Source organism: Elephas maximus, chromosome 2 (genome assembly GCF_024166365.1).
Source record: "Elephas maximus indicus isolate mEleMax1 chromosome 2, mEleMax1 primary haplotype, whole genome shotgun sequence".
In the NCBI taxonomy this organism is placed as follows: domain Eukaryota; kingdom Metazoa; phylum Chordata; class Mammalia; order Proboscidea; family Elephantidae; genus Elephas; species Elephas maximus.
In genome coordinates, this window is record NC_064820.1 from 194,347,703 (window position 1) to 194,357,692 (window position 9,990).

The 9,990-nt window shown below is 48.8% G+C and overlaps 1 protein-coding gene across 1 annotated transcript; it reads left to right on the forward strand.

The window, feature by feature from the left end:
* The first annotated feature begins 1,137 nt into the window (after positions 1-1,137).
* On the forward strand, positions 1,138-6,206 carry MSX2 (msh homeobox 2). The gene is made up of 2 exons (XM_049858915.1): positions 1,138-1,565; positions 5,782-6,206. The coding sequence occupies exons 1-2, from the start codon at positions 1,187-1,189 to the stop codon at positions 6,204-6,206; spliced, it is 804 nt and encodes a 267-aa protein (XP_049714872.1). The 5' UTR covers positions 1,138-1,186.
* Positions 6,207-9,990: the final 3,784 nt, after the last annotated feature.

A 9,990-nucleotide genomic window follows, 5' to 3' on the forward strand; every position in this document is an offset into this window, starting at 1 on the left:
ATCTGAGGCCTCTGTGGCACTCAAAGCATTCTCTCCCCTTCCCGGACAGAGACGGACATCATAGAAGCTACGGGACGGCATATAACCGAGGGACGGGTTGGGGATATCTGGCATCTTTTCAGCTGGATGCAGTGGACAAAAATGTGCTTCTCAGAAAGAGACACAGGCCGGAGGTTACCACTTGGAACCTAATCTTTCTGAGATTTACAAGGGGAAGGGAGGCGCTAGATATTATCCGCGCCTTTTCCCCCTTCCCATCAACCTCGAAGGCAAACACTGGCACCCAAACACACATGACAAACACACTCAAACAAACGCAAGAACACACATTTGCAAGCAGTTTTGGGAAAAAGATCGGATCCAGATCTCGCGCAGAGAGGAAATTCAGGGAAAAAGAAAACTTAGAGTCCAAATTTTTATGAGTGCGCTGCTTTTGTGTTCGAGTGGAAAAGATGAAATTCTCCAGGCCGAGTTATTTGGGAGTCTCTGACTCTCAGGCTCGTCTTATCCTAGGGAAACCAGTAATAAGGGCCGTCACTACTGATTGCTTTCCTACTGCGAGACACTCTTTTAAGCGCTGTGCACGTATTATTTCCTTTAGCAGGAATCCTGGCCCGTGTTTTTCAGGGCTGACTCCTAAAGTGGCCAATTAGCTCCATTTTGGCTCATAGTAGGAACCAAATAAGTTAATAAATTAATGCTGAATAAGTTAATTAATGTCAGTTGCAGATTTTAAACGTGTTCTGGCGGTGGGGCAGGGGGCACGGAATACCTTTTAAAGAGGGGTCAAAAGAGATAAGAAATGGTACTCAGTGAACTTCCTCTTTAAATAATCAGCCTTAATTACGCCTTGGACTTTTCAGTTTTGGTGTGATTATAACCCTTGAGGGATCGCCTAATAACAACTCTGCTGACTGCGCCTGTAATTAACTCCTAATTTATTTCAAACAGGAAAAAAAAAAAAAAAAGGCCCCAGCCTCTTCCGGGGCAGCCAATCGGAGGCGAGCATGTGTGGCGTCAGCTCCTGGGCGGGCGCGGATAGGCTGAGTCCGGTCTCTCACTTCCCCTTGGAGGAAAGGCTTGGCTCCCGGCGCGCCCCTCCCGACTCCCCCCCAAAAAGTTTGAGTTGCAGCTGCCGGGTTGCGAGAGGAGTCGCGCGTCCGGAGTTAAGTAGGGCAGAGAAGTCATGGCTTCTCCGTCCAAAGGCAACGACCTGTTTTCGTCCGACGAGGAGGGCCCGGCTATGGTGGCCGGGCCGGGCCCAGGGCCCGGGGGCGCCGAGGGGGGTGCCGAGGAGCGCCGCGTCAAGGTCTCCAGCCTGCCCTTTAGCGTGGAGGCGCTCATGTCCGACAAGAAGCCGCCCAAGGAGGCGTCCCCGCGCCCGGCTGAAAGCGCCTCCGCCGCGGCCGCTGTGCGGCCACTGCTGCTGCCGGGACACGGCGCCCGGGAAGCTCACAGCCCCGGGTCGCTGGTCAAGCCCTTCGAGACTACCTCGGTCAAGTCGGAAAATTCGGAAGACGGAGCTGCGTGGATGCAGGAACCCGGCAGATACTCGCCGCCGCCAAGTGAGTGAGCGCCAGGGCCCGGGAAAGGGGTGCGTGGAGTCTAGCAGGGTGCTGGGAGCGGGTATTACATGATGGGGGTACCAAGACCCTCCTGTTGTATACTTCCTGAAAAGCAAGCCAACAGTGTGTTGACTCCTTCCTATCCCGGGAGGTCAGCGCGCCAGCAGCATCTGAGAGACCCCCTGGATCGGTGTCCGGATCCCCTCGTTGTATTCGTTGGGCTTTGAAGGGCGACCCCCAGCTGGGTTTGCTGGCTCGCTAGGTTGAAGGTTTCTCCAGTTCTCGGCCCTTCGCGCTCCAGTCACTAAGCATATTTTGTTTCACTGTCCACCTTGGCCTCTGCCTGGGGAGTGAGGGGATCTCCGTTTCATGAGCACTCAGTACGTAACAGGCACGAGGCGGATGTCTTGTGTCTCCTTTTAAAACACCCAACAACCTTGCAAGGTGCCGCGCATTTTAAAGACAAGTTAACTGAAGTCTAATCCGACCCTGGGGAGAGATTATCGTTTTTCTCGTGGGATCCGCGGGTGTAGAAGCCGGATTCCATGAAGAGATGATGGCAGAGACAGATGCTGCGAGGGCATGTTTCTACGGACTTCGCGCAGCCGGCACCTCGCTCGCGAGGTTCGGAGCTTGGCCTGGCGCGGGCTGGGGTCAGAAACGCGCGGGCTCCGCTTGCTTCATAATAATAATTAACAGCATTCCAACAGCGCTGGAGAGTTTACAAAGCAGTTGGTGCACCTTAGTTCGTCGGATTCCGGCCTGAACTCCGAAGTGTAAGGAGAGGCACAGGGCCTGTTACCCCCTTTCGAGATGTGGACACCAAGTCTTTAAGGAGACTAAACTTGTTTGTCCCAGGTCACCAACAACTGCGGAAATGGGCTCGGGGACTTGGTGTCCAAGTCCTGGTCCTCTTTGAGGTACAGTGGCCACCTTTGATCTCCCTGGGTAGAGAAACTAGGCAGAGTCACCCACCTGTACCCCATATGCTGCTCCGTGAGGCTGGGGGGCTGAGTCAAGCCCAGGAGGGCCTGCTTAGGATGCGATTTTTTACCCTGGGTCCTTTAGTAATTTGGAGAAGTCACTCTCTATAGCCCCTCTGACGCCTCTATTCTGGCCTTTAAGATATGTGCCCCCCCCCCCCCCGCCCCCGCCCCAGCCCCAGCCTACCCCTGGGAAAGATGAGAGAAGGGGCCCTCTGGAGGAAAGTCCTCCGAAACCCAAAGAACCACACCTTTCTCCATTTACATCATTCAGCCCTCCAAGGTGCGAGATGCACAGTATTTTGTGAAGAAAACAAGGCCATATATGAGGCGTCAGTGGCTGTCCCCTCTGGCAGTCTCCCTCCATCCCGTTAACAACTGAAAGACTCAAAGGGTGAGGAGATTAAGGACTCAAAGAATTTAAACTCAAGTTTGCACAGTGCTTTACAGCACTCTTCACCGTATTATCTTATCTGATCTCTTTGGTATAGCAGCGGCCGCCTCTCTTTAACCGGTGAGGACCTTACTGCCGAGTTCAGAGGAATGGGCGCACGGTGCGTTTGGACCTGACAAAAAGAGCTAGGGAGCATTTAATGATCACCTACCAGGTGGCAGACAGGGCTGTGGGTGGGCTGTGGGCGCTCTGAAGTCCTCTGAAATCTAGTTCTCAGAACCACAGTGAGGGAATTCGAATTATTTACCCATTTTATTGTCAGTGAAACAGGCTCAGGAATATTAAGGGACTTAATTTGTTGAACAAACATTGAGTGCTCATATGTTCCCAGTGGCACATCAAGGATTCAGGCCCTAAGTGGAGTGGGATTTGCAAGTCAGAAAAGCTGGCAGCCTCAGGGGTCTGGGACAGCAATTCCCCACTTAGACTGTAAACATCCCGGCCTTGTACCTCGAGCTTCCCTGTCTGTGTAAGCCAGCCCTGGGCCCTGAATATGACCTTCTCCTGAGAAGAACCTGAGCTTCTGAGGAAGGATTTAATTTAATACAAAAAATGAGTTGTTGGTGCTTGGGGCCTGGAGGAGGCAGCGGGAGCGGGAGCGCTGTGTCTTGAGCGGTGGGCTCCAGGATCGCCAAATGACAGGGCCTCGGGCGTTGAGGGAGCCACCCGCCTGGGCCTGGTTTTGTTATTCGGAGGAAGTAGGATAAATACTGTTTTGCTTTCTATAATCGCATCCTTCCTCTGGCTGATTTAGAATGGGGTTGTGGGGGGAGTGCTGGGAGGAAGCCTCTAGCTTTATGGCTTTAATTCACGTGTAGGATCCCCATCTTCAGGATTTCATAATTCAAATGCAGCCCCAAGGAACAGCGGGGATTACCCTGCCCATGCGAAAAAAAACCAGGCGAGGAGATGCTTTAAAACCCCCAATGAGAGCAGGAGCAGGTATAGACACTAGGAACTTGGTATCTGAGCTGAGACACTGGGGTCCTCTGGACAGCCAGGCCAGGTTTGTGAAGGGTGAGAATTTTACAGGTCTCTGAGTCTTTTCGTGTTACAAGTTTACTTGTATATTAAGTAAGCACCCCTGCTTGTTTGCGAAAGTATAAACTTCTGTAGTAGTTTCTTCTCTGTCCCTTCCCCCAATTTCTGTTTTTTGGCTTGATTGTGCAGCCTACTACCTCACCTTCATTTTGAACTTCTGAAGTGATAGTTAATAATTTGACGCTAGGACAAATCCATCTTTTATTGGAACTGGAGGCTGGGCTAGAACTTAAGCTGCGTCACCCTCAAGTATGAAGTGTAAACTCTTTCTTGGGCCACCAAAGTAACTAAACAAGAAATGCGACATTCTCCCCATGAGTACATTGGCGTTACTACTGTGGCTACATTTGGAAAATTAACATAGCTCATAAAAGCCAAATGCGGAAAATTAATTGTTTCAGCATTCTATCCCCATCCCTCCCCTACCGCGCTGCAGAAAAAACAAGCCCAAAGTTAGTTAATGGTGTAAAATCACAAGGGATGCCCCAGTTATGTGACTTGCCATAATTGAATCCATTTTATACACGGAGTCTGGATGCTGTTGACGTACCTTTATTTTGCTTGTTACCCCCTCCTCCCCTTCTAAATTCTGGCAACTAACTAATCGTTTACGCATTTTGCTCCAAACCATAGGATGGGGAGAGGAGATGACTAAGATGTCATCACATGGTCTCAATTCGGAGGCAGCCTGATTTCCCCTGACGTTGACATTTATGGGCAAACTAATTCTTCCCTCCTTTTTAGTGAAGTTTGTATTACAGCAGCATCCGGCCGAGAAACTTAGCCCACACACAAGTCTGATGTTTAGCTTTTATAACCTGTAGAAGGGAAGAAATGACAGCTGTGTGGTTGTTTATTGCATGGGGCTGCCCCCAAATCCAAAGATGCTATTTATTCCCTACAGACCTTATCTGTATCATTATCCTTCATAAATAGGCTGAAGCAGTCCAGTTTATCCCGGTTCAGAGAGGGGTCCAAGGGCAACAGTTAAACAGTTTATAAGGTCCTTTTCATTTTCCTTCTGTGGGATCTATCAGCATCCAGGAGAAGTGGGGGTTATCATGACACCCCCTCCTATTTTAAAGACAAAAAAAAAACTCAGCTCAGAAGGGAGGGGTGAGAGAACACTCAGCAACCTTGATTTATGGGGATGGCGGTCTGTTCTTATTTATTCTATTTCTATGATCTCTGAGGCTGTTTATTGTCTATATAGGAAGTTCCATTATGTCATTAAATTTGCATTTTTTTGGTAAAAATAACTCATTTTTTTTTTAAGCAAACAACTTATCCATTCAAATGTGGTCCTTCTCCACTCCTACACCCCTCGAAAAAATGGTTTTGACAGAGGTACGTTTTTGAACTGGCATCCCTAGGAGGTGCAAACAGTTAAGCACTCAGTTACTAACCTAAGGGTTTTGGGTTCAAACCCACCCAGGGGTGCCTTGGAAGAAAGGCCTGGTGATCTGCTTTTGAAAGAAAGGTCACATCCTTGAAAAAACTTATGGAGCACAGTTCTACACATGGGGTTACTGTGAGCTGGAATCAACTGGATTGGTTTTTGTTTTCACCTTTTTGAAAATAAATAAATAAATAAAGGTGAAACAACAACAAAAAAGGCACACATATTATTTATCTTCTTAACTAAGTGTTTTCAGTTAAGAGGGAAGGCTTGCACGTACTAACCAGGAAAGAAAAGCCACTTTTTGTTTGCTAATTGACTCTGATGTCTGTTCTCTAGGACATATGAGCCCCACCACCTGCACCCTGCGGAAACACAAGACCAATCGGAAGCCTCGGACGCCCTTCACCACGTCCCAGCTCCTGGCTCTGGAGCGCAAATTCCGGCAGAAACAGTACCTCTCCATTGCAGAGCGGGCCGAGTTCTCTAGCTCTCTGAACCTCACAGAGACCCAGGTCAAAATCTGGTTCCAGAACCGGAGGGCCAAGGCAAAAAGACTGCAGGAAGCAGAACTGGAAAAGCTGAAAATGGCTGCCAAACCCATGCTGCCCTCGGGCTTTAGCCTCCCTTTCCCTATCAACTCGCCCCTGCAAGCAGCATCTCTCTACGGAGCGTCCTACCCTTTCCATAGACCTGTGCTCCCCATCCCACCCGTCGGACTCTATGCCACGCCAGTCGGATATGGCATGTACCACTTATCCTAAGGAAGACCAGATCAATAGACTCTGATATGGATGCTTGGTTTTAAAAGGGTTTTCCTTTCCAAGCAGGCAGCAGCAACCCAGTACTCCTGCAAACCCTGCCCCATGCACCACCCTAAGTGGCCAGGCTGACAGGGCCTCGCCACATAGTTTGAATTGATGTTCTTTAGGCTAGAGGCACCAAGCCCTGTCTTCTTGGTGTCCTCTTCCAGATGCCCCCTTCTCCTATCACAAAGATTGGCTCTGACAGTTTTTATATATAAGTATATATATAATAAAATATAATACATTTTTATACAGCTGACGTAAAAATTCAAATTATTTTGAAAGGCAAAATTTATATACATATATATCTATATATATACTTTTTTTTTTTTCTGTATCTCACCTTCCTAAAAAGACTGTTAAAGTTCATTTGTTGCTTTTTTTTTTTTGGTAGGGGGAGACAAATTACTTGCTAAAATGAGTGCAAATTTGCTGATTTTAATGGGATGATTGACTTCTGCTTATGGAAAACAAATATTAGAATTAGACATAATGTGCATAGAAAGTAGATAGATTCTTTAAAGTGATGGGGGCACCTCACGTTTTTGCATGTTTAGGTGCATAAAAAGTTTGTATTTGGCACTATGCCTCCCCCCCACACACATTGTTAAAGACTTACTTTGTTTTTGTTTTGTTGTAAGATCAATAAAAGGGAGATGAGAAGAATCCTGAGAATGCCTGGGGGTAAGGAGGAAAATGGGGGTGCTATCTAATTCTTCTTGAACGTTGTTACTTAACTCCATTTCAGATAATTGGAGAGTGAAAAGTTAAAGCATGTCGGGAGGAATTGAGGGTTTCTGTGAAATACCAAGTATGTCAATCCTCACGCATTGCAAAGGTGATCCCCCCCCAGGTATGGAATAATTTTATGCTTAAAAAGTGAACATCTTATAACTATTGACTATATGCTAAGTATTTTTGAACACTTGATAGATCCAGAAAAAAAAAATGCTGTCTCTGTGTATCTATTGTAAGTGCTAAACTTATTAGAAAAATTTATATACTTTTTAACACGTTGGGGGCAGAGGGTAAAGCCATGTTTTGACTTGCTAAAAATGGTGTTGTCAAACAGCCCATTTAGCTCCCTGGTATTTCACCTTTGTATCTACCACGCCCCCACCCACCCCCTCCAGCTGCCCCGGTATACTTAACATCCCTTTGAAAGGGTGCCTTGTACAATTTTATATATTTTATTGAAGAGTTATTTCATATCTCTTACTCTGAACTAAATTAAACATTTGTTTTATTGCAGTAAAGTTTGTGCAAACTCACAATTATTTTAAGAGGTGCTCTCTGCTCTTAGCTGGGCTTAGCTCAAGAAATGCCACCCAGATGGGTGGGCTGGTATCTTTTATTATTATTATTTTAATGTGAATCCATCAAGAGTTGCAGCCAGATTCAGCTATGGCGGGAGAGGGAGGTCAGCTGAAAATACTGAAATACTTCGAAATGTTTCCTTTAGCAGCTCGTGTTGCTCCGGGAAAAGAGGTGGAATTGCTATTAGGGGTTTTGCAAAAGATGATGAAAGATGAGCTTAGAAGTGGGGAGGCAGAGGAAGACTACAGGGTCTGAGTAGTTTGCACATGATCAAGGGGACATCTTGAACTTGAAATCTCCCAGCTACCAAAACAAAGCAAAACAAACTTAAAGCCAAGGAAAAGGAACCTATAGCTTTTCCCAAAAGGAGAGGGTGACCAGAGGCATTCACTGGGTTGGGGGTTGGGTGCCTGGAGTGTGTCAAGTCTTACTGTTTTTTTTCTTATCTCCTCCTAAGGAGATGAGCCTGAACGAATGTTGCTTTCGGCTTGAAGAGGGAAGGTGGTTCCTTAAAACCCCCTTTAGTACCCAGCCTCCCTTCCCACTTGAGGACGGGGGCCAGGCTTGGAGTTTGAAGCATCACTATTAAAATGGTGATGGATGGGAAGGCTGCGAAAGGTCTTAAACTACGCTTTTGTACAAATAAGTCAGAAGTGACTGTATCTTTCCGAGGTTTTTGCGGATGGGAGACCACCCCCCACCCACACCCCCGGCGCTGGCAATGAGGCAGAAGGGAGCGAAAACTTGCTGCAGAACTGCGCGGTGGGGAGAAACCTTTGGCACCTGACACATTAAAAAAAAAAAAAAAAAAAAAAAGGGACTGGCGTTTTCATCTCGCGTTTACTTTGTGCCCACACCGACTTTGGAGGTGGGGGCTGGAAACTTTATTTTCGGGTCGGACCGGGGCTCCCTTTGATCGGGCGACTCGTCTCAGAGGGCTCACAACTCGCGCACCGAGCGAGATACAAACCTAGGGACCTGCTCCGAAGTTGGGGACCGTTTTCTTCGCGCTCCGCCGCTGCTCTTCTACGAGCTGAGCCGCAAGAGCTTCCCAAACGTACCCAAATGTGCGCCTTTGCCATCGTGCTGGGCCCCGAAGGCCCGAACTCGTGATCCTAGCTCGGAATCCAGTCCTACTCCTTTCAGGGATGCGTTTTGCAAAAGCCAAAGCCCTTCCGCGTTTCGTCATCTGCCGCCAAGTGGGGGCCCTAATTAGCCCGTCCACTGAGCTTCCTTCCCGGCGCCGCTCGGACCCCGCAGCCTCAGGCGATTTCCACCCGGGTGGGGGATCTGGAGACCTCGGCTCCGGGTTAGGGCTCAGCTCGCCCCGGGAGGGGTCGCGCTCCCGAGACTGTGACTTGGACCATCTAGGCTGCGTCTGGAGGGGCTAACAGGGTGCATTTGAATCCGTCAGGATGACTGCGCATCACCCCCATTGCGCGCAAATTCCAAGCTCCTTGTAGGTGTAAAAAAAAAAAAAAAAAAAAATTTTTTTTTGGTTTTTTGTAGGTGTAGGAAGGGAAGTACGAAGAACCGAGGTTCGGAGAGGGGCTTGAAGAATACTCACCCCAGCGCTACCAGGTGGTCAAGGGTACAAAGTGGCGGCTGGTCACGTTGCTCGGGCTTTCACCACCGCGGCGCCGGGCGGCACACCTTGCTCCGGGGATTCCCTTCGAACGCCCCGCCCCGGGTTCAGTTGGCGGTCGGTCGCCAAGGTCTGGGCCTCGGTCAGGCTTGATCGGATACGTGAAGCGTTTCAGAGGCCAGAATTATAAGTTGCCTCTGTTCCTCAAAGACAGCCGCAGGAGGACTGGCTTACCAAGGGCCCGCGCATCCCTGCATGGCAAATCAAAGCAGAAGATGCCGGGGTGCGGGCTTGGGACAACCTAAAGAGGGCTGCCAGCGGCCTGATAAAAAAAAAAAAAATCCCTTCGCCCTTCTGTACTTTTAACGCTTTCCTTCAAAACTTTCCAGAAAGAGCTTTTGCTTCCTGGAAAGAAGGCGAGACAAGAAAAATCATATTTATTGAGCCACTTTGATGTGCTAAGTGCAGAATGGGGCATTTTCTCACACGTGGTCTCACGTAGTCGTCACACATGGCGGTGGGAAGGGAGATATTATGAATGCCATTTTTTAGTTGAGGCAACTGAGGCTCAGAGAAGTGACTCACGGTCACAGAGCTGGCAAGTGGCAGTGGAAGCTAGGCCTAAGTGTGAGCAGAGGAGGTGGGCCTTAGCGTTGGGAAAAGCAGGCCCTGGAGGAGCTAGCTGTCTCGGAAATGGTGGGGGTGCCTGGGAAGCCCTCCAGATTCCCAAACTCTGAGAGCCCCGGGTCTGGAGCATCTCTCTGGACCACTTTCCACTGCCCATTGCTATGATTGGGCTGGGGCGGAGGGCCCCGGCATTTCGTCATCTGGATCTGAGGC